The 25,210-nt window shown below is 41.8% G+C and overlaps 1 protein-coding gene across 4 annotated transcripts in view; it reads right to left on the bottom strand.

Moving 5' to 3' along the window:
* Positions 1-25,210, bottom strand: part of NEO1 (neogenin 1) — a 132,990-nt gene that overhangs the window by 33,061 nt on the left and 74,719 nt on the right. For 2 of the 4 annotated variants that reach the window (XM_066635068.1, XM_066635069.1), the window contains exons 8-16: positions 21,990-22,209; positions 16,285-16,439; positions 14,674-14,822; positions 12,271-12,409; positions 6,695-6,744; positions 5,470-5,614; positions 2,940-3,050; positions 1,185-1,379; positions 301-396 (exon numbers count right to left, since the gene is read on the bottom strand). In XM_066635068.1, the coding sequence (XP_066491165.1) occupies positions 301-396; positions 1,185-1,379; positions 2,940-3,050; positions 5,470-5,614; positions 6,695-6,744; positions 12,271-12,409; positions 14,674-14,822; positions 16,285-16,439; positions 21,990-22,209 (1,260 nt within the window). The remainder of the gene's footprint in view (positions 1-300; positions 397-1,184; positions 1,380-2,939; positions 3,051-5,469; positions 5,615-6,694; positions 6,745-12,270; positions 12,410-14,673; positions 14,823-16,284; positions 16,440-21,989; positions 22,210-25,210) is intronic. The other 2 variants (XM_066635070.1, XM_066635071.1) reach the window with 1 other exon arrangement.

Below are 25,210 nucleotides of genomic sequence, written 5' to 3'. Positions count from 1 at the left end.
AATATAAAATTTCAAATGAGCAATATGTGTCGATTCCTTAGTATACTGTAGACTAGGAAGTTCTATATGAAAACTAGGTCACGCTCTATAAGTAGAAACACATGCTCCTAATCTGTACTATGGCCAACATGGACTACAGGAGCAGCTGGAAATTCAAAAACTTTCTAAATGCTTTGCCTAAAATATGGTTTAACAAGTTATACTTGGAAAGAGACAACCTGTAAGTCTTAGTCTAATATAGCAGTTTTAAGTGCAAGATTCATGCCTGATCAGCGATAATACAAAAGCTTTGTCTTTTACCTGTGTAGGCCCTGGTTACTGCACTCTCATAGAGAGGGATTCCTTCACCAACATTGTTATATGCTTTCAAAGTTATGACATAATGAGAGCTGGGATCTACAGAAAAATACAATTCAAATTGAAAATAATCATTATAAATTGAAAGCTATTTCCTCTATAAAGCCTATTTTACATTTAGTAATGTTTGATAACAGAAAAAATGAACCAAATAGAAAAAAAATGAAAGGGCTTTGATTTTGCTTCGCCCCCCTCCACCCATTTTTCAGGATATATCAAAAGTTATAACAGCTCTCTAGCTAAAGCAAAATCTACACTCAGAGAAATTATTTTATCTGAGCAAGGTTGTTATACCATTATACATAAAATAGTCCCACATTAATTTGGGCATATTGACTCAGTTTCCAGAACTAACAAAGGTCAAATATTTCCTATAAAATATATTTTGCTTTCATACTCTGTTTTTTGATACCTTAGCACAGCCATTTTCAACCGCTGTGCCAAGACACATAGGTATGCCGTGAATGGTCCTCAGGTGTGCCGCAGAAATTTGGGAAAGGATCATTTATTAGTAGGGCCACTAGGGGGTGTGAGAACCCCACTGGCAGCAGGTGTGCCTTGTCAATGCTCAAAAACTGATGTTGTGCCTTGATTATTTTAGTGCCTTGTCAGTATGCTGTGAGATGAAAAAGGTTGAAAATCACTGCCTTAGCAGCTTGACGAAGATAGGCATCTTTAGGATAGGGTATACCATAAATCAAAAGAAAGAAGGAATATTTAAGTATAGGTCAGAGAAAGGAAATGCTCTTAACTCAATAGGTTTTATACTGTTACTTACAAAATGTCAAAGTAAAAACATAGCCATCAACATAACTGCTATTTCTTACCCAAGTTCTCAATAGTGTAATATCGTTGCTTGTAATCCACTTTGATGGTCTGTGCGTGGGGGCTGCCAACACCGTACCCTATCGCATAGCCTCTGACAACAACATTCTGGTTTTCAGGTGGAGTCCAGCTCACAACAATGCTTGTCACAAGTGGACGGACATGTAAGGAACTTGGAACTTCTGGAACACGTGATTCTATGAAGAAATATCAAATCAACAATTTTCTTCATTTGTAATGAGACAGCAAACAGTTCCTATGCTTCAACATCAAGCCTAATATTTATGACTTTCCTGTCAAGAAAAAATGTTGCTGATATCCTGTTATAGCTAAAGACACTGCTAGCTACTGCTGTGCTGAATTTTCAAGGAAAGCAGTGGGCGCTGGAAGTTCTGAAAAACACATTTCCATGCAGTTTCATACTTATTAACATACTGGGCTGCCAACAACAGAAACACTATTTTTAGGGCTTCTTTTTCATGGATGTTCCCAGTCAATCAGTGCACCTGACATCACAGATTGAGGCTACCTGAAAAAAAATTACTAATGGCAAATAAAGGCCCCATCCAGCACTTTCTCTGAGGAATGCATTTCTGTTGCAGAGCAACTGGGTTAATGTTCTGAGTTGACAGCTGTTTTGTTGCTCAAAAGTAGTTCACAGTAAGCTTATCACCGGATCCTGCATTTGGATGTATCATATATCTGCGCTGCATTACTTTAAATGGAATATGCATCCTCACCCATATTTTGTCACACTGAGCTAAGTAGAAATGGTTTAGGGCAGGGGTGTCCAAAGTTTTTGGCAGGAGGGCCACATCATCTCTCTGACACCGTGTTGAGGGCCGAATTAATTTACATTTCAAATTTGAATAAATTTACATAAATGAATATATTAAAGTTGAACTTATATGAATGAATGAAGGTCTTGCAGTAGTTCAAGGCCTATAAAAGGCCTTGCACAAAGCAAGGCTGCCCTTTCCTTTCCTGCTGCTACTGCATCACAGACATGAAACAACAAGCAGTGGAGGGAGCCCTCATCCCACAGCTCACTCGAGAGGCCAAACAGTTGCCCTCACGCTGAGAGCAGTTGCATCGGGCCAGTGTGGGCTCCAACAAATCTCTGGAGGGCCAGAGGCTCATTGGAGGCTAGGGGCTCCCTGAGGGCCACATAGAGAGGCCTTGAGGGCCGCAAGTGGCCCCCGGGCCGGGGTTTGGGCACCCCTGGTTTAGGGTGAGGAAACATCAGCCTGGTTGCCTCAGTAATGGAGTACGAAAAAAATTACTCCAAAAGGTAGGTACTTTTGCCAGGTGTAAAATGATTCAACTAACAGATTCCTCACCATTTTGGCCCAGCACTACCACTAGCAGGACATCATCATGTCCCCACAAGATGAAGGAAGAGAATGGGGATAGTGCTGCTTCAGTACTCCTTGCCACATTGACTCCCTAAATCTGCTTTTTAAAAGATTGCATCCAAAGAATTGAATGGTTAGTTCTGCACATCCATGGGAGAATTGGAGTTGTGTTTCTTGATCAGCAGCCTCCCCCCCCCCCACCTGATGCATGGCAAACCCCTTCTCACTTTGAGAAAAAACTCAAAAGCAGTGATTTGTTTTAAATTATTTGATATGAGGGTCTTCCTCAAAAAGAAAGAAAAAGATATTCCTGGGTCTGCCCAAGGACCTCTTTGGATCTTGTCCATTAAATGGACAGTAAAGTTCTCTGTCTCACTCTCTCATAGCACACTTTAATCCTACCATCAAGGTCACTTTCAAATGTTTCTGCTGACATCCAATCAGTAGGTAGCCCTGTACCATTAACTGTTAGGGCAGCCACTCTGAAGCTGTACTCTGTACCTCGTTCCAAACCTGGAAAAAAAATGCATAATATTAAAACAATTCCTAGTGATTGGAATGTCAGTGCTTCTAATTAGAACAGTAACAATTCCACCAGTTTACTACCTTGTTAATACGTATAAAACTAAATGAGTGCTAAATGGACCTCACATACAGTTAGCATTTCTGCAATAGCTTATTGCAAGTACAACACACATTCAGCTTATTAAGTGCTGTATGTTTTAGTCCTTAACTTCTCAGGTGGCTACCTGAGCATAACCAGAGGCTACGAAGAGCAAGCAATTCTTGTGCTCACTTCAATTCAATTGCCACATATTATTCTCTGTGAAGCTGTGACAGGATACTGACATTATTATCTTCCCTGTGGATAATGGCAAAAAAGCATGCAAGTTGTTTATAGAGTACAGAAAGACTTTACTCTTCAGATTTACTCATCTTTAAACTGCACAACAGGAACTCCTTACATTTTCTGTAAACAAGAGCGTCTATCCAAAAAGAAGGAAATCAACACCAAATTCCTAATTGTTAAGTTGAAAAAATGTTACATCTTCATGTATTTGAAAACTGAAAATAAGAAAAGCTGTATGGTGTGACGGCTGGGGCCGTGGAAGCATCAGGATGATGAGACAGAGACTTACCTGAAAGGGGCATGGTCAGGGTCCCAGGAAAGGGGAGATGCATGGGGTTGAGGAGGAAGACAGAGGCAGAGACAAAGGCAAAGACTGATAGCGGAATACTGAAAGAAGAGAGAATAGCAAAGAAGGGAGAGACCAGGAGCAAGAAACTGAGAGGAGAGGGAGAAAGCTGACAGGGGGGCGGGGGGGGGGGGAGAATGAGAGCCAGGGTGGTGTAGTGGTTTGGGAGGTGGACTTTGACCTGGACAAACCAGGTTCAAATCCCCCCTCAGCCACAAAGTTTCCTGGGTGACCTTGGGCCAGTCACTTTCTCTCAGTCTCACAGGGTTGTTGTGAGGACAGGAAGGAGGGGAGCAGCTGTGTACACTGCCCTGGGCTCTTTGGAGGAAGGGTGGTATAAAAATGTGAAAGAAAAAAAAATGATAACAGGAAGATGAGAGCAAGGAGACAGCAAGGGGGTCCAAGACCCAAGAGATTGGACTGAGAGGGAAAATGTTGGAGGGAGTCAGACAACAGGAGGAGAAAGGAGGGACAGAAAAGCAGAGGAAGCCTTACATGATGGGGAGAGAGGAAGCAGGAGGCAAGGAGGAGAGACAACAAAGACCATTAGCAGAGGGGTGGTTGGGTAGGTTGCATAGGTAAAGCCTAGGTAAGGAGAAGGGCAAGAGATGGAGGGTGACATTAGGGAGTGGACCCTGCTGAAGAGGTGCTGAGGAAGGCAGCCATTCCTCTAATCTAGTGGTTCCCAAATTTTTTCAGCTGGCAGCTCCCTTGACCTACTGGACAACTGGTCATGGCTCCCCATTAAGGCCACAATCCTACACATTATACAGGGTGGCAGTTGTTTTTTTGGGTGAGGATTCTGCAGTTCCCCTGGCTGGTGTGTGGCAAATGGTAACATCTTGATCTTCCATTAAAAAACTAAAAGGTATTAACTATCAAGGACCGTTTTCAAGTTTCAATCAAAAGTTAAGGCTAAACACTTAAATCCATGCAATTTTGCATAAGCTTCTCTATCAAATACCAAATGGCTCTGTCAAATATTGTGTGGCTTCACAAAAGCCTCCAGAGGCGAAGTGAGCACGGATCACCTTACCTTCAGAAGCTTCACATAACGTCAAGCCTTGCTTAGCAACAGGGGTGCCAGTCCACATCCCTGTCACTAAGCAATGCACAACTATATATAAGATACACCAACTGTTCCTCTCCTTACCAATTTGAAGCAGGAGCATAATCACCACAAACACAATTCCCAATGCCATGTTTTCCACTGATATGCAGAAAAACTAGGAGAGCATTTGCAGAGAGAAGCAGGCAAAGGTGATTATCCTTCCCCTTCACCTGCCACTTGCCCTCAGCAAGCCTCAGCAGGCTGGCTTCTCTTCTCCCAGCTAGTCTTGAGACAGGTGATGGACAAGTTGGGAAAAGAGTCCAGGAAATGGGTTGCAGAAGAAAGAGGGGCAGGGTAGGAAAATAAATGCCCTCACTTCCACCTACCACTTAACTCCTGCAAATGCCTCCCCCCTTCCCTTCCCCCTATTATTGTTGAGGATAATAATTGCATGCCATTCACCATTTGCACAAAATACCGGAAAAAGGTTGCATCATAATGTGCAGTTGCATGCCAACAGTTGCAACAATTGCCCAGCTTCTGGTAGCTTGACCCCTTGTTCTGTCAACCATGCTGCCTGAGCTTACTATAGAAAGTATATATTAAACTGGCTTGCCTAAGGTAAGGAACTTTGAACCTGCAATCAGTTTCTTTCACTTTTGGAGTCAGGCTGTCATCCACTCACCTTCAATAAGCTGGGAAAGCTGCGTCCCAACAATGGTCTCAGTCACATCACTTTTGCGAGTCAATTTTCGATAGCGAATCTTATAGCCAGTGATTTGCCCATTGTGTGTCCCGGCGGGAGGAGGCTGCCAATGCACCATAATGCTCTGTGGAATAAATCGCATTCTTCACTTTATGCTAAATCTCTGCTATATTAAGTCAACGAAAATATAAATACAGGACCTGTGTATAAAAACTTACATGATTCTATGGCCTAAAATGTTACTACAGACTGTCCCCATATCCGTAGGAGTTCCATTTTGGGGGGCCCTCCACAGATAGAAACAACGGATATGGGGGAACCCTATATAAATAGCAGCCCCCACACCCTTTAGTTTTTGTTTAGCAGTGCTGGAGTTTCTTCCTTAAACAGAGCAACATTCTTGCTGAACTAAAAGGCAAAATGTAGGCAATAAGCCTGCATGCTATAGGTAAGAGACTAACTGACTGTTAACAGGAAGCACTTTTTGTCAACATTCAGTCAGTCTCCTTGTAGTGTGCTAGTTGGTTGCCTGCTCTTCAGTTCAGCAAGTATGTCATTTTAAAGAAGAAATACCAGCACTTCCAGTGCTACCAAACAAAAACCAATGTACTGGAATGGTGGGAAGCAGATCTACGGGTAACTAAATCCGTGCATACCAGATTCACGAATACCTGTCTGCATACCCGTGGCCTGTTTGTATCAGAAAACAGTGTTATTTTAGAATGACAGGCCAGCATAGTGGAACATTATTTTTATACCTATACATCATATATTTATCTACACAATAGAAAATTTGCAAGCAACAGTATATGTCAGATCTGAGTTTTATTTTTCTTTTCTAACCTGCCCCCCCCCCAAAATTCCCCTGTGAAATTAGCACTGCTCAACTCCACTATTCCCAAAGTAAAGATCAGCTTAACCAGGTGTATGCTGGCTAGAATGTATGACAACAGCTAACACCTGGTCTAGTTTTGTTCATGAAAACGGACATTGTGTCTAAAATAGCAAACATGCAGGCAAGTGACAAAACGAGCTGATTCAAAAATAGAAAATGCCTTACTCTTCACAAGCCCAACATATGAGCTAAGAAGATCAGGCAGCTCAGAAGGAAAAAATAGGATGCATATGGGAAATCAGAGCACGAACTTGTTAAAAATATAATACAATGTTGAACTGTCGGTGGATCTGACAAAAAATAAGTTACCTTTGAGTTTTGTACTTCCAGAGATAGATTCTGGGGTGCAGCACTGGGAACTAGAAACATTAAAGGAAACTTATTCACAACTAATTCAAGAGAATTATTTTGCAATACTAAATGTACAAATAAGAGTTTCATTTATAGTTACCAGTTATCACCTCTCAATGTCTTAAACAATATTTTAAAAAGGCTCTTGGTCACAGTATACTGTATGGATTTTATAACACAATCCAAACTTTAAAAAAAATTCTGCCTAAATTTTGCTCTGGGCAAACTTCCAGCTACTGTCAATGCAGATCTGCAAGAGAATTACCTTCCCTTAGAGTCGGTTACCTGCTGTCTCTACGCATGAGTCCATCCTGGTCATATAGTTAGTTGCTTTTGGGTTTTGTGACTGCAGTCCATATTTAATGTTTTTAAACTGCACTGTTATTATTGCACTTTATATTTCATTCTTATTTTCCTGGGTTTTTTCCTCCCCTATATTGAACACTGCCTTGAACGCAGAGGGAAAGGTGAGATATAATTAATTGAAATAAATATAGACCTAAGGGAAAATAGGTCCAGAAAATAGACTGAAGGCATATAGTTTGATTTTATGGATAAAGTTAATTGAAGTGTAGATCAAAAGTAAAAAACCTCAGAAAATTGGCACTGATAAAATAGATGTATATTAGTGTTGCCCAAATTTCTGACAGCTGCCAGAAATACTAATGCAAGTTGTAGGCATGATTCTCTTACACATGAACAGATTTACTGTTTACATTTATGTACCTCAGCATGAATTGTTCTAGGTTCCTATAAACCCAATTGTGTCTGCAACAAGTGAACAATCCAGTTACACCCAATACAAAGACAAGGCAGAGTTACTCAGCTGCAGCAGGGGCTATTTGGAAGGTAGCAAGTCCAAACGCAACCTCCTTTGCAAATGGATACTTTGGAATCACTGTTATTAAACTTTCCATTGCATACTTAGCAGTTCTCTTATAGCTTCCAAGTGTGAACAACACACAAAGATTGTGCTATTTTGTTGGAATTTTGCCTTTTATTTAATGCTCTATCAATAGAAGACTACAAATGAACACAACAATTTGGTGTAATTTGGAAGCAACAGACGCCAGGGAAACATTGTGTGAATATGCTACAAACATGTAACACACAAAAGGAATCCCATACAAATACGCTATTACCCTGCAAACGCATGAACCACAATGAAATCTGTGTGCATTATTTACTTTAAGAATTTCTATCCCACTCACAGCCAAAGCTTTCAAAGCTCACAATAAAATCAGTCATAAAAAGCATAATAACCCTGCTAACTACACGAAAAGGCACTTTTTCTAGTGCTGCCCCTCTTAGATTTAGAAAGAAGAGTAACTGTCCCTCTTTTCCCCAGAACAGTGTCTTTTCTAGTGGCTATTTGCTGGTGTTCTTTTGCATCTTTTTAGATTGTAAGCCCTTTTGGGACATAAAGTCATTTAATTTTGCCTATAAGATGCGCTGTGAACTTTTGTTGAAAAGTTAATATACAGTTGGACCTCACTGTTACTGAGGGGGTCCATTCTTGAATCCCCTGCAGATACCAAAACCCGCAGATAACCTAGTAATAACAATAACAACTTTATTTATACCCCACCCTTCTCCCCAAATGGACCCAGGGGGGCCTACAACAGGTTAAAAACAGATTAAAACATAGTATTAAAAAACAGATAAAAACATTAACATATTAACAAATATCATAAAAACAGTAATCAGATAAAAAATCAGGTAAAAGGAGCATAGAACAGCAGATCATAGGAATCAGGCCTGTAAAAAATACTAAGAGATGTAGAAAAGATGTTAAAAAAGATGTTTAAAAGGCCATGAACTCAGAAGGCTTGTTTAAACAGAAGGGTGTTCAGGCCCTGCTGAAAAGTCTCAAGAGAGGGAGCCATTCTTAAGTCAAGGGGAAGGGAGTTCCATAACGTTGGTGCCACTACTGAGAAGGCCCTATTTCTTGCCGCCGACCCACATACCTCCCTAGGCGGCAGCACTTGTAAAAAGGCCTTCTCTGATGACCTAAGAGGACGAGCTGGATTGTACGGAAGTAGGCGGTCCCTAAGATACCCTGGCCCAAAGCAGTAAAGGGCTTTAAAGGTCAAAACCAGCACCTTGAATTGGGCCCGGAAACGAATGGGCAGCCAATGTAGCCCCCGGAGAAGTGGGCTGACAGAGTCAAACTGCCTACCTCCAGTAACGACACAGGCCGCCGCATTCTGCACTAATTGCAGTTTCCAAACCATCTTCAGGGGCAGCCCCACATAAAGCGCGTTACAATAATCTAACCTCGATGTCACCGTGGCATGGATCACCATGGCCAGGTCTGCACGATCCAAGTATGGCCGCAGCTGGTGCACCAGCTGAAGCTGAGCGAAGGCCCCCCTAGCCACAGCCGCCACCTGGGAATCCAGGAGCAGCTGCGAGTCCAGGTGGACCCCCAAGCTGCGGACCTGCTCCTTCAGAGGGAGTGCAACCCAATTCAGGGCAAGCCGATAGTTCAGCACCTGCATCGAGGATTTCCGAACCAGGAGAGCCTCTGTCTTATCTGGATTTAATTTCAGCTTGTTAGCCCCCATCCAGATCCTCACTGCTTCCAGACAGCGCTCCAGGCCCTCAACCACCACCCTGGAGTCTGGAGGAAAGGAGAGATAGAGCTGGGTGTCATCAGCATATTGATGACACCCCACTCCAAACCCCCGGATGACCTCTCCCAGCGGTTTGATGTAGATGTTAAATAGCACGGGGGACAGAATTGAGCCCTGCGGCACCCCGCACCTCAAAGGCCAGGGTGTGGAGCAGGCATCCCCCAGCACCACCATCTGGGACCGACCCTCCAAGTAGGAGCGGTACTACCACAAATCCCTCACCTGACCACCTGAAGAGACCGGCAGAACCTCCTGGCCACGTCCAGAGGTGTTCCGAGGCCCGCAGAGGCTTGGAACCGTCTCCCCAGGCCTCAGAAAGCCTCCCTGATGCAACCAGAATGTGCTTCCGATCATGTCTAGGTAGTCAAGTGAGAATAACAATAGCCTGTCTGAAAGACACCTTGACAAACCAAGTGGTTTGGTGGTTTCAGGGAATAGGGCTTCTTCAGTAGTTTCAAGCAACACAAACCACAAGACTTTTCCTAGGGGAAGCCCACCAAACTCTCTTTATTGACCTCTGGAATAAAGAGAGTTTGTTGGGCTTCCCCTAGGAAAAGTCTTGTGGATTGTGTTGCTTGAAACTACGGAAGAAGCCCTATTCCCTGAAACCACCCACCTTGCTTCAGAAGATGGAATGCATCAAATACGGCTGCATGGCATGACTTACGCACATACAGAGAGAAGCCAGCTTTTATACATTACTAAAATGCGACCTTGCTATTTTTACACATTATTAGTATGTCATGGACTCTTCGCTCACAACAGGAGAGGAAACTGAACACTTTCCACATGCGCTGCCTCCAATGCATCCTCGGCATCACCTGGCAGGACAAAGTTCCAAACAACACAGTCCTGGAACGAGCTGGAATCCCTAGCATGTATGCACTGCTGAAACAGAGACGCCTGCGTTGGCTCAGTCATGTTGTGAGAATGGATGATGGCCGGATCCCAAAGGATCTCCTCTATGGAGAACTCGTGCAAGGAAAGTGCCCTACAGGTAGACCACAGCTGTGATACAAGGACATCTGCAAGAGGGATCTGAAGGCCTTAGGAGTGGACCTCAACAAGTGGGAAACCCTGGCCTCTGAGCGGTCCGCTTGGAGGCAGGCTGTGCAGCATGGCCTTTCCCAGTTTGAAGAGACACTTGGCCAACAGACTGAGGCAAAGAGGCAAAGAAGGAAGGCCCATAGCCAGGGAGACAGACCAAGGACAGACTGCACTTGCTCCCGGTGTGGAAGGGACTGTCACTCCCGAATCGGCCTTTTCAGCCACACTAGACGCTGTTCAAGAACCACCTTTCAGAGCGCGATACCATAGTCTTTCGAGACTGAAGGTTGCCAACATGGAGTATGTCATACTTCCATGGAGAATCCCAGAAGAGATTCATTCAACTTAGCCAAACTGACATTTAGGGAAGATTTGTACATTATGAAGCCACTCTCATATGCACAAACAAAGCACAATTACTGAACCACCTTTCCTTTAACTCAAAACAGTCTGTTCACCAAAATGAGGTGGCAAACAAAATATATTCATCAACAGTGCTTAGGCAACACAAATAATGACAACTAGAGTCTTTACTGATCATTTCAATAACGAGTTGAATGTGTTATAACACTATCCTTGGCAGTAGCTTTTACATCACACTTCCACTCATTCTCTTTTCCACAGCAAAATTAATATACTTTTCTATTCATAATCTAATAGTGGTAGATTCTCTTAAAAAGCGTAATGCCATTCTTTAGATACATGTTGATTTGGATCTAGCAGGTGTGATCAAGAGCAAACATCTATTTTAAACTGATGGTGCCTGAGGGCTGCCTGCAAGTCACTATATTTTTAGTATGCAAGTTACAACCTTTGCAAAACAAAACAAGGAGGGTGAGCAGTCATGATGCTTTAATTTACCATTAGGTAAAAATAATTCATCTAAACAATTCCAAATAAATGATGGGTTACAGAAATAAGCTACAGTGTTACAGATATAGCGTTTTCCCCTCCCCCCTTTTAATCTATAAGGAAGCACTGCATTTAACAGAAGCTATAGCTATTATACTATGCATGGAAAGGAAAGCACATCTTTTATAAACTGAGCCACACATAGAAGCTGGAGAAGCCATATTCAACCTGAGTGACACAGTAGTGTTATAAGGTTCTATGTTGAGAGTGATTACAGCATGCCACAAGCTAAAGACTGTCCTTAGCTGGCAAAACAACTTCATGGAGACTATTCTAGTCAATGTAAATTAAAGGCACCCCCTAAGTGCTCTAATTTAAACAGAAATAGATTTGACCCCAAGTTATTTATCTTTGGGCACAATCCTAACCAGGTCTACTCAGAAGTACTATTTTGTTCAATGGGGCTTACTCTCTGGAAAGCGTGGTTAGGATTGCAGCCTTTGTCTCTCTGGCCTGCAATGCATACTGAAATGAAATCTATATATTTTGGGGAGGGGGAGAATGGCTGCACAGGAGGAAAGCAAGTTTAGAGAAACTTGTTCATCAAGTTTTGATCTATACAAATTTCCCAACATTCTCGTCCAGCTTATATGAACCACCATCTGTTTCTGAAATGCTTTTAAAACCAACATGCACGGCATTTACAGAGTAACAAATCAGAAAGACTGATCCCAGTCAGATGCAAGGAGTTCACATCGGAATTTTGAGCAAGGTGAAGAGGGAGACAAGTAAACAGAAAACCAATTAGTAGGCTCCCCAAACCAGAATTAAGAACATTTTTCCTAGTGACCAAGTAGTCTAAATAATTAAAAAGGGATAATAGTTATTTCCCAGTGTTTCAATGTTACATACTTATTTCATATGCACAAACAAAGTTTACCAATTAAAATTCCATTTAAATGGATAACATCCTTTGTCCAGCACAATTTCAGTACTCACCATCTGACAGAGTTCGAACAACAACATCTTGCGTAGAAACTCCCGGACCATGTTTATTGAAGGCTACTACTCGGAAACTATACTCTGTATATTTTTTCAAACCATTTATTGTATAAGAAAGACCTCCAACATCAATGTCCTGTATTGAAAAGGTTAGAAGATTTAAGTATAATTTACAAATGCTACTGTGGAGATTCTTCATTTCTGCAGGGAAACAGTATCATCCCCAGCCAGGGATATACTCTGGTACTGAAGGATAAAGTAACAGATACCCTGGAATATTAAATCCAGCTAGAGATGTTGCCCCACCCAAAAGAAGTAGTGAGATGAGATGGAATCTGGACTAAGCCAGGGATCCTCCTCACTTAGTCTCCCCTCAGCAATAATGATCCCTATGTTTGTCTACTGCATCATATATTCTAATATCCATTTCTCCCAATCTTCTTTCATATCCTTTTACTAATGCAGTGCCATTTTCTCCTCCTCCTTGGAGTAATCCAAGCCAAACAGGAAACACACAGTAAATATGTGATGGCAGTATGACACAACATAGGCAATCAGATCATACTTCTATCACCAAAGTCATATGAACCTAATGTTAGACCAAACATATCTAAACAAGTAAGGTAGGTGGCCCTATCAAGAAGGTAAATGGAGCCTGTTCATAGCACTGTTTCTTTTGAAATGACCTATGAAAAATCATGGGGGAGGGGTTTTCAAGACGTTTATAAAATCAACAGATAGCTGTTAAGGAAAATTAGTACAGGGTGACCCAAAAAAAAAACAGAACCCACAAATCTTTGAATAAAACTGTTAAATTTAATTTTTCTTCTTTTTTCTTTCAGGGTATACAAGTCGACTTTGTGCATGAAATATTGGAACAATAATCTTCCCCAATATGTCTTGGTCAACCAAGGAAATGACATTTTGCGTGGAGGCCTATTTCGCCAACAAATCATACACTGTAGTGCAAGTCAATTTTCGGAGAAAGTTTCAGTGTCGTCATGCTCCATCAAAAAGAAGAATTTTTGACTGGGTTCAGAAGTTCAGAGAGTATGGGACTGTGCAAAATCTTAATTCTAAAGGTCTGAGGGACACTTATTCTGGTCGGAGGGTGAGTGCTAGAACAGAAAGGAACATTGATGCTGTACGGGACTCAGTGGGGCGGAGCCCAAGGAAATCACTTCGACGACGCAGTCAAGAGCTGGGAATCTCTCAAGAGTCTTTGGGGCGTGTTCTAAAATCAGATCTTCATTTGTATCCTTACCAGATCCAAATAAAGCAAAAACTTATGGAGGCAGACATGGAAAAATGCGTAACCATGTGTGAATGGTTTTGTGACACAATCAAAGACAATCCAGACTTCTTGGATCATGTTTGGTTCTCTGACGAAGTGCACTTTCTGCTGTCAGGACATGTTAATAGCAAAAACAATGTTTACTGGGGTACAGCCGCACCGGAGGATGTGTTACAGAGGCCGTTATACTCAACAAAGTGCACAGCATGGGTAGCAATTTCTAAAAATGGCATTATCAGTCCATATTGGTACAAAGACTAAAATGAGAGACCTCAAATGGTGAATACAGAGCGCTATGTGGCAGTGCTGAGGAAGTTTTGGGCATCACTGGGACGACGCAGAGGGATAGATCGAGATGAACAGTGGTTCCAGCAAGACGGGGCCACCCCACACACATCAAATGACTCCCTAGCCTGGCTGAGAGAGCAATTTCAGGAGAGACTGATCAGCAGGAAGTGTGATGTTGAGTGGGCACCGCACTCACCAGACTTGAACCCCCCAGATTTTTATCTGTTGGGGTATCTCAAAGAAAATGTGTACCAGAACAACCCTCAAATGATTGGTGAACTGAAAGCAGCAATCACAGCAAAAATCAGGCAAATCCCCAAAGAGGAATGTGTTTGAGTAGTTGACAATTTTGCACGACGTATGCAAGTTTGTCTCCAACGCCACAGAGCCCATTTGGAGCATATTTTGGAAAGAACATAACTTTTATGCAAAGCGACCAAGATAACAGAAACTTTGGGGAATAATCATATACAGATTGAAGTTTGAGTCCAGTAAGTTTCTTGAAATTTACTGGACCTTTGTAGGATTTAATAAAATTTTTATGGGTTCTGTTTTTTGGGGGTCACGCATAAAGAGGCCAACGTGCCTGTTTATGGCCAGATGATAAAACACTACATTGTCCTAATGTGATAGCATTCTATATCACCCAGTTAAACAACTGCAGTATACAGATACAGAAAGGCAACTATAAAAAACTAGCAATTTTACTGTTTCATGCCAATAAAGGTCTTTGATTCGATTTGATTTACTATGTGTATGCTGCAGTCCTAGAGTTCAACTGCCATTATATGATCTTAAGAAGAACTCACACATCATACCTGCTCACTGTCTGTCCCCTTCTCCATATAGTATAGCTTGTAGTTCTGAATTTCACCATTGCCGGATAAGGGTGTTGCCCAACTGACAGTGATAGATGTGGGAGAGTTAGCATATGCTCGAATGTTGGGTGCTGGGCCAGGAAGCTGAACTGAAAAATATGCAAAAAGTATTATAAATTTACCCAGTAGAATCTATTAGTCTTGAAACTGGTAACCTGAGGCAAAGAGCTCTAAATCCATTCCACTAATATTTGAAGCAGAAATTTTGAAAAAACTATATGGATATAGACTGCTATATATTGCTGAATTGCTCTGAGGGACACATCCGGGAACTAATTTGGTGGTAAAGACAGAACTCTGCCTGTCTCTGAATTCACCTACAGATGAACCATGCTAATCCATTATCTCCCTGTGCCTGAAATGCTGTCCACTACTGACAAATTTTGCCAGTACCATTATATATAAAGAAGAGAGCGCAGGGAAAATAAACCATTACTTAAGAAAACAAAAACCATAAATAAGCCTAGCATCAGAAGCAAGAAGTGTGAATAAAAGAGAGTAAACTCAGCATGTATTGAGTCAAACTACTGGTTCACCTAGTTCAATATTGTGTACACTACCCGGCAGCAACTTTCCAGGGTTTCAGACAAGAATTTTTCTTGGTCCTATCTGGAGATGTCAAGATGAATGAACCTGGAGCTTTCAACATACAAAGCAAGTCCTTTATCACTGAGCTACAGTCCCTCCCTATTATCTGAATTATCAGACCCTAATAATTAAAAATGTTCTCTGAGGATCCATGTTAAAGATATGCTGGTGTTTAAACAGGAACAGTCAGAAGTTTCACTTGTGCCGCTTTCTTACAAAATTCAAGCTCCTTGGGTTGCTTTGGGCCCCATGTTCTATGATACTGTGTGCTACAATAATTTTCCTTCTTAAAGGAAACACATGACTGTCTCAGGCATAATGTACTTCCTGCTCTATTGTAGGTATAAAAACCAGAAGCAGTTTAATGTTACCATATAGCTATTTACATCCAAAAAAAAAAAAAAAATACAAAATTGCATTCCTGAGCATACTGTGCCACAAACTCAACTAGGGAACAATTTAATCAAAATTCTTTGGGCCCAACTCAAAGACCTAGGGCCCAATCCTATCCAACTTTCCAGCGCTGATGTGGGCAATGCAATGAGGCATGAACTTCATCCTGTGGTGGGGAGGCAGTCTTGAAGGCCTCCTCAAGGTAAGAGACAGTTTGTTCCCTTATCTCAGGACTACACTGCAGTTTCATTGGTGGTGGAAAGTTGAACAGAATTGAGTCCTTAGTCCTGTGCTTAGATCTCTTTCAACCAAATTCAGTGAGTATTAAGTAGTACTGAACTCAGGCTAATCATCCCTAAATTAATGAAATATAGAATAAGTTTATTAACATAAGGAAGACGCGAAAGATTCAGGTTTAAGTGGCTCAGATGAGGCCAGAATTATCACCTAATTGGCAAGTCAATTAGAATACAGTTAGCAGAATACCCTTTGAGAAGACAAAGTTTCGTCATCTGCCATAATTCAAAATTCAGAGAGAGAACAAAGAGAACAGCAACTTTAAATGCTTACCCTCAGGTTGAGTTGCCACTTTCAATGGTATTGAACTCTCTCCAGGTCCATGTTTGTTCTGAGCTACAACTCTGAAAACATATACTGTCTCAGGCATCAGGTTTTGAATTGTCACTTGCATTTCTGCCGGATGACTTGTGTTTTCAACACGTTCCCTTTTAGAATTAGAAATGGACACATGAGAGAAAGCTAGTCAAAACAGGAAAAAGAAACTCTAAAATTTACTACTTGCCTAAACAGTAAACCAGGACAAAACACAATAATATTGGTATGCAACAATATGCCAAGCAATAATGATGGCAAACACCCTTGCTTTGAACTAAAATCTTTGCAAGATCCCACAAAAAAAAACCAGCATTTCTCAGACTTCTGATAGATGGAGCACAGTTAAAAAAAAACACCAAAAACTGGAAGCACACTTCAAACTTTGGTAACACACTTGTACACACTAATTTTAACATACAGTGAAGGCTCAGCATTAGTAGGGGTTTGGTTGCCTCCAGAAGGTGTTCTGAGGCCTCTGGGAGAAACCAGAAATGATGTTTTAGGCCTTATAAAAGGCCTCCGGTTTCTCCCAGAAGGGAGAAAACCCTGGGGCCTCAAAAGGCCTTATATAAGCCTAGAACACCACTTTTGGTTTTCCCCCCAAAACTGGAAGTGATCTTCTAAAGCTTCCCAGAGGCCTTAGAAGGCCTTATGCTCCAGTTGCCTCTGGAGGGTCCACACTGGGCCAGCCCTGTGGGTTTGGGACCTGCGATAGTCAAATCCACAGGTCCCTAATCCGCAGCTAAATTTATTTGAAAAATTTATATCCTGCTTTTCCCATGCCAAAGCAAATGCCTAAGATGGCTTTCAAAGCTCCATAATAAGTGTACAATGTATCACAAGTATTTTAAAATAATCAAAACAAAGCATTAAAACATTAATTTTAACATTGAACAATAAATCATAAGAAATGTAATAAACAAAGCAAAAAACTAACGCACATCACCGAGTCATTTGGGAAAAACAAAATAATCCAGGGAAGCAGTCATACCACAGCACTGTTGTAGAGCTGCAAAAGGCAAACTTTCACCCATCAACAAAACGCCAGATGAAAAGCCAGACAAAAAAGCCTGGGATAAAGAGGCCTGACTGTACGTTCATCTTGTCCACACATTCAAAATCTGTTTTTTCAAAATAAAGCAGGTGAAAAAATCCTGTTGATTTCAATGGGATTTACTTCCAAGTAAATGTGCCAATGACTGTAGCCTTAAGAGATGACCACTGACAAAAATGGGAATAATTTGCTCTATTTCTTTTTCATTTATGTTTTCCATTCCTTTATTCATTCCTAAGTCACAATCCTATTATAGATGTGTACATCTATCTCTAAATCCTTTGTTAAAGTTTAATAGTTACATTTAACTATACTTTCAATCTGTGCATTTTAAACAATCAAATGTCAATAAATGCACAAAATTTTCAAATTTGAGGTGAAGCACTACGATCTCCTTTCTTTCATCACTACAGCCAAGGCAGCTGATATCTAGAAGAACTCATGTCCCTATTCACCCCAGCATAGTATCCTTCTCAGTGGCTGTTGTTGGTAGCACACGTGTATGTGTTCTGAGCCTATGTTGGTTCCAAGGTCAGAAGATTTTAGCTCCCTCCCCTTAGGTCAGGGCTTTTCAAACTGGGGCGTCGTGACGCCCCAGCCTATGGGCCTTGGCCACTTTCACCTTAAGGGGTGGGGGCAGCCTGGAAGCAGGAGGAGGCAGCGGCGATCCCCAGGGGGCTGCAAGGGTTTGGGTACACTTACCCGAGCTTCCTGCAGCCTCCCAGGGGTGCGGGGAGCCCTGCACAACCTTCTGCAGTGCTCCCCACAGCTTTGAAAGTGAAAGCGAAGCGATCATACCACGCCTCCACTAAAGCAGATATGGCTCTCCCATATCTTAAAAATATGATCAAGGTTTACATATTTTCTCTTCTCGTCATTTCCAGATAAGGAGTTCTTAAGTGAGAAAAAAATGCTTATTTCTGGTCATGATATGTTTAATGATATCATTTCTGGCCCTCAGCAGGCATCAGGAATGCTCTTTGTCCCCCTGTATGAAATGAGTTCAACACCCCTGTCCTAGATGGCTCAGATGCCTTAATTACAGATATAGCTAGTATCTAGGATATTTCCTCATTTGTAGATAGGGCTCACTGAAGAGAGGGTAGAGTTTTGAATAGTCCCTGCAGAACTATTATGTGGCCCCTTGGCAAAAGGCCGTTGCATATTACTTTTTACCTAAGTCACTTGCTATACTACAAGCACATGGGCAACAACAAAGAGGGGAAAATGCTTCATTTCATCCACCAAACAGAAGTTTAAAATCAACCAACCAGCTATAAACCTGTGAAGTCTAACAGAAATAAGCAAGTCTTTCCTGTCAGGCAGAAGCTGTTGTGAAATATGTCACAGAATACTCCATTGCTATCTTTGGAGGCAGTCAGAGGAAATTTAATAAGAAAGCAGCTGTCCTGTTCCTCAGCATATGCACACTGCATGACAAAATTTTAGCAGAAAGAAGTTGGCAGGAAGTTCCTTTCTATGGCCTGCATATTATATTTTAAAATGTTTATCCTGCAGATCAGCCAACAAGGCTCTCACATGGTGGGTGAACACATGACACAAACATGCCACAATTAAAAATCACAAATGTGTAGAGGCAGTCTAAAATGGTAAAAACGAAACACTGCTATAACAAAAAGTTGGATTTATAAAACGATAAAAAGCAATATCCTGCTCAATTAATGAAATAATGCCTCTGGTTATGCCTGCTGACAGTAACAGGCATAAAACCATATATACCACCTATATGATAGTGATTACACTTGATAAAAATGCTTTAAAATTGATTAAAATATTAATTTGGAATAAAAACATAACACAGCTTTAAGCTTTCAAAAGCATGATAAGAACTTTGAACAAAAGTTCAGAACGAAAGATAAGAACTTTGTTCTTATCTACAAGGGTTCACAAATGACATAAAAAAATCTTTTTTCTTTTTTTTTTTAAATAAATGTTGGCTTGGTTTACTACCAACAGACCTCTCTTCCTTCTCTGGCATGTGCAGAGGACTCTGGAGAGTGGTAGGCTCTTCACTAATTTGCATTTGGATATGGAAATTGTAAGAAACAAGAACCACATGCAGTTCCTCTATTGGGAGCAACAAATATGTAGGAAACAGTTTCCTATGAAAGGAGGGAATAAATCACATTAGATGACACTGTTAAATCTTTTGGTGTGCTAGCTTGCTGCATCTTCTTTTTCTCTGGACCTTATAGCTAAATCTATAGTGTAATCAGCTTCTTGGCTGTTCAATCTGCCCCATGTACACATATAATGGGGGATTGAGAATCCGATTGCCTGCACTGGTGAGGAATAGCCACAGGGGCTCCTTGTTTTGAGAAGAAATCAGCTGAGCAGGGTAGCAGTGAATAAAAATAAATGTGAACAGAGAGCTTGCACTTCAAACAGTGGAAGCTTCATCTGAGGAAAGCCCTCGAATCACATTACAGTCTTCAAGCATAACTCCTTCTCTGAAAGCGAAAAGGGGCTTCACTTCTGAGCTTCCCCAGAAATAGTTCAATAGCAGCTGTGAATTGAGGATAAGAGAAAAAGCAACATCATAAAAACTGCCTTCAGGTCAATTAAGCAGCAGTTTTAGAACCTCCCTCTCCTTCACGTCTTTCTATAGAAAGGGATAGTTCCTCACCTCCTTCAGAAGTTCCAAAGAACACATCCACCTTCAGCCAGCAGACTTGTTCTGGATTTAGTTACTCTCGCCCCCAACCCAAAGTTCGGGTTCAAAGCCTGTAAGTGCAGCTAGTTCCTACATTTTAACTGGAGTTCTAGATGGCATGCTTTTCAGCATCTTAGGCTGCTATGCCAGCTACTGCATCTCCTGAACAAGGACTGTGACCATGGTTACCCACGCTCTGGTGGGTAACCTATTTACACTACTATTTACACTACTGCAATGCTTTATAAGTGGGATTAATTTCAGTTAGCAATATTTTTTGGCTGAAGTAAGCCATCTGCACTCTCTCAAGGTACTCACCCAATGCAAGCACTGGACACTACAAATTAACACTGGAGATTCCTTCCCCAATCGTTTCCTGGCATAGTTAAGTACTTGTTTGTTCTAGTATTGTGATAAAAAATGAAAATAGGGTATGCTAGTCCTTTGTGCTGAAGTACACACAGACAAATTATAGGACACTGTTCACAAGAACAGTTGCCTGTCTCTGAATCTATAAATCCAGGACAAAACTTCTGTTGCAGTTTAAAAACTCTCATCCAACCCATTAGAGCAGCGGTTTTCAAACTCTCAGGGAGAGTTTGAGCCCCTCTAAGTTCTTGAGGGGGTGGGGGAGGAAGGCAGCGGTGTGATCCCCAGGATCGTGCCGGTCAGGGGGGCTGCAGGGGCTTGGGTCCACTTACCCGATCCTCCTGCAGCCTCCCAGGGGTGCAGGGAGCCCTGTGCAACCTTCTGCAGGGCTCCCTGTAGCTTCGGAAGTGAAAGTACAGCGATTGCACTCCCGCTTTAGCGGAGGCAGGGCGTGATTGCTCCACTTTTGCTTTCAAAGCTGCGGGGAGCCCTGCAGGTCATGCTGGGCTCCCCACAACCCCAGGAGGCTACAGGTAAGTGGACCTAAGCCCCTGCAGCCCCCCTGAGTTGTACAATCCTGGGGATCGTGCGGCTGCCTCCTCCCTGCCTCCAGGCTGCCGCTGCCACTGCCAGTTAAGGGTAAACAGGTCAGGGCCCACAGGCTGGGGTGTCATGACGCCTGAGTTTGAAAAGCCCTGCATTAGAGCCTCCAAAAGCCCATTCAGGGGTCCCTACCACTTTTTCCAGCTTCAATGAAAAGGACAAATACAGCTGAGTTCCATCAATGTGCTGATGGTACCTCACTCCAAATCTCTGGAAGACCTCATTCAGCAGCTGTATGCAGACATTAAAAAGCATGGGAGTCCAAAGAGATGTCTACTGAAACCACATCACATAAATGCTATGGCACAGAGCAAGAGTACCCCAGCATTATCTTCTAGAACCAGTCCTCTAGGAAAAAAACCACCAAAACACGGTGTCACCAATTCCCTTGCCAGGGAGCTCTTCGAGAAGAATACCATGATCAATGAAATGAGCAGCTGAGAGGTACAGGAAAATTAGCAGTGTGGTACTCGCCCTCTCTTTCTCCCAGTATAGGTCATCCATCAGGGCAGTAAAAGCAGTTTCAGTGCCAAATGCAGCTCTAAAGCCAGACTAAAAAGTATGTAGATAAATAATGCCAACAGAACATCTTATATTTCCTGGTCATGACCTAATTAAGTACATTGCCCAGGCAGAGGATATTAATAGTCTGACCAGTTATGTGGTTCCCACAAGGGCATCACAAACAGGAGTAGACTCACAAACGTCCTTCTTCAAGGTGGCCAGGACTGCTCCTTCTCTCAATGAGGCATTCATTACTCTATTAGGTCCAGGCAATCATTCCCCTTCTGTCAGATGTTATTAACCAACAGTGGCAAACAGGAGGTATACCATGCACTTCAACCTATTACCACCCTCAGCCCTATGGGATGGGGGCAGGTCAGAAATACAATGCATAACTGGCCAGAAACGGCCTTATACATTTTGAAATTTGAAATTTAAAAAAAGGATTAAGTATACCTGTTCACACCTTCCTTGGTGTAGAATACTGAATAGGTAAGATTGTCTCCATGGGGATCAGAAGCAGGTGTCCTCCATGTCAGCTTGATGAATCGGGTAGAGACAAGGGAAGCAACAACATCTCGAGGAGCAGAAGGCAACGGTCCAGTTGTAGCTGGTGCTAGATGGTCAGTAGTGGCACTGGTCAGTGAAGTGGGAGGTAATGTTGGGATGGCAACATCTTGTCATGTGCAAACATTGGGGAATATGAAGGGCAAACACCACGACGATTTAAAGAGAAAACAGGAAAAACCAAAAAAGAAATAAACAAAACCACGATGGGAAACAAAACAAAATGACACACAAAAAAGGCCATTAAACTGAAGGTTGGCATGCAGGCAAAAGGTAACTATTGAAAACTAATGGGAAATATCAAGGGAGACATCACTATAGGGCAAGCAGTCAAAATTCTCCATTATAATGGAAGTGGGAAGGAAAGGGAAGGGTGAACATCGAGTGTCATCTCAAATAATGCATCATCACATAATGGAAACATCAGTGTCTGACATTTAAAACTCTGTTATGCAATACTTAAGTTTTAGAAAACCATCTGTTCAATTTGCCATCAAACAATGCATTTAAACAAGACTTTCCATTTCAGCTTGTAAAACTGAAGCGTATCATTGTACTAGCCTCAATAAGAATAAAACACCCATAGATTAAGCTAGTTTTACCAATTCTGCTGTGTATAGATCTATAGCTTCATCTCTTACAATTTGGTCCCTGTTGGAACTGGACATGGTTTATAGTCAGTATACATAGTATTTGAAATAGAAATGCAGTACCCACACCAAAGAACTCTAATCCTTCATTCCAGTTAGGTATTTTCTAAACGAATCATTATTCTTCATGATTAAACAATTCCCTACCTATTATATTTCAAAAATGCTGTATATCATCATTACTGCTGCAATTCTGGAATGCTTCATTTCACAAGTTATTTGGAAGAGACACTATATAAACAGGCACAACTGTGAATATAATGTATTCCTTCTTGTTTTAACTCATTTGCTGTAAGCCACATTAGCATTACAAAGAGTGAAAAGGACATGTTTTAAATAAGTAAATAAATGTTATTTTATGGGCATCAATTCAAACAATCTTCTAAGTCAGCACAAGTCCCTTGCGCTGGTTCCCAAGTGTTGCAAACATGCTATAAAACATGTTTGCAGCTACTCGGAAGCCAGCTAGGCCAGCACACGGATATGCGCTGGCCTAGCAGCACCAGACCTACACCCAGAGAAGATAAATTTATGCTGGCCTTGGCTTCCTCAGGTTCTCAAACTCATGTGTAAAGTTTGTACCATTATAAGTCTTTGAAGGGGCAAGGGAATGGTGGAGATACAATCCCAAGGATTGGGCCACCACCAGGGACAGAGGAGCTTTTTAAAAAAAAAACAAAAAAAAAACAAACTTATCCTCTGTCTGCCTCCACAGGGCTCCCTACACTCCCATGAGGCCACTGCAGGCAGGGATACGTTTGAAAAAAGCCCCTGCAAGTCTGGCTGCAACATGATCCTGCATGTGTCACTGCCTTTCCCCCTTCCCTACCCCTTAAAGTGCAACCAACCAGTTTGAAAACCACTGCATTAAAAAGTCACTTCTAGTTTGCCAAAGAAACCAGGAGTCACACTTTTTTTGTCTCTGGGCTTCAGAAAGCCCTCCAGGGGTGAATGGAGTGCAGCTCCAGTCACCTTCAGATGGTTTAAAGGCACTGAAACTGTGGATTTGATTATCCACAGTTTTCGGTATGCACAGGGGAACAGATCTCTCCAGGATAGCGAGGTATCACCTGTATTGTCTTTCTTGCTCTGTTTAGGACTACATAGTACACACTACCCTTTGATAAACTCCAGGGAATGGATAGAAACTTAAAAAATCCAATGAAAAACCAATTGATTCAATTTTCGATTTAATTTGGCAATACCACTTAGAAGAGCATCAAGGGTATCAAGAGTATCAAGAGCATGGCTTTTAACCATACGCTATTGGCTTCAGTTACATTATAACGTGAAACCAGGCAGTCTCCTATCCAGAATGTTATCCAAGTCTGGTTCTTCTAAATTTTAGTTAATGCTGAGTTTTTTGTCATTTATTTTAATGTGATACTGCTTCAGTTTTTATACTGTTTTAATCTTAATTAAAACACTGTTAGCCACTTACTCATCTCTTCTAGTAGGTAAAAGCAGGAAATGAATGAATGAATGAAATTTCAGCACCTCAAGAAGGTTTTGAAAACTGAGCACACTGAAACTTCACAGCATACTAAGACAAGTCCTAGCTTGGCCCATAGGGTTTCCATGAAGCTCCAGAGCCACCAATAAAGGTGGATAGAGATGTTTGAAAACAGCATTATTTATTTACTTCTAAGACCACTGTGTTCAGTAAGACCAAGAGCCCAATCCGATGCATGTATACTCAGAAGTAAATCCCATTATAGTCAATGGGGCTTTTTCCCAGGTGTGGATAGGACTGCAGCCTTAGGCTGCAAGTCCCCACTGATTTTAAAAGATCTTTATTTCACACCAACAGATTTTTCTGAGACATGTTCAGGGAGCAGCCAGTCAGTGATAACTACTAAACTATGTCCTTGATCAGGGCTACTCTTCCACAGGAAGGAATAACACTTTCGAAGACAGATTCACATTCCCCTTTCATTCACTTCATTTTAAGTGGCAATCTGGTTAAAGCACATTCATTTCAGGGCTGGAATTCTTCTTTTGGGGGTCTAAGCCCACTCCCTTATTATATAAGAGAGAGGGGATAAGCCCCCCACCCAGCTGCTTTGTTCCATTTAGAAACAAAACAGGAATGGCCAGAATCCAGTTGCTTGTGAAGATCTGCTTGCCAGGAAGAATTCCATTCTGCTATGTGACTTGGTAGACTGAGGCCTTCCCTAGTGACACAGCAAACCTGATAGGCATGTTAGAGCACTTATCAGAGAATAATTTTCAGGGTGCTCTTTCCGTATCTGGAGTGCAAACACACAACATGGAAATCTACCAGGGCAGCCAAGTGGAATAAAATAAGGGAAAAAGAACAGGATCTCTGGTCCTGACACAGTTTTCATTAGGGCATTTCATTAACCCCTGCTAATTGGGTAAGAGGCACTTTTTCAAGTGGGTGCTCCTCTTTTTAGCAGGGGGAGAGTAACTGGCCCACCTCACCCCAGCAGTGTCTTT

The sequence above is a fragment of the Tiliqua scincoides genome, chromosome 8 (assembly GCF_035046505.1).
Source record: "Tiliqua scincoides isolate rTilSci1 chromosome 8, rTilSci1.hap2, whole genome shotgun sequence".
NCBI lineage: Eukaryota > Metazoa > Chordata > Lepidosauria > Squamata > Scincidae > Tiliqua > Tiliqua scincoides.
Note: the sequence above shows the minus strand (reverse complement) of the source record. Positions and strands in the feature narration are given on the sequence as shown.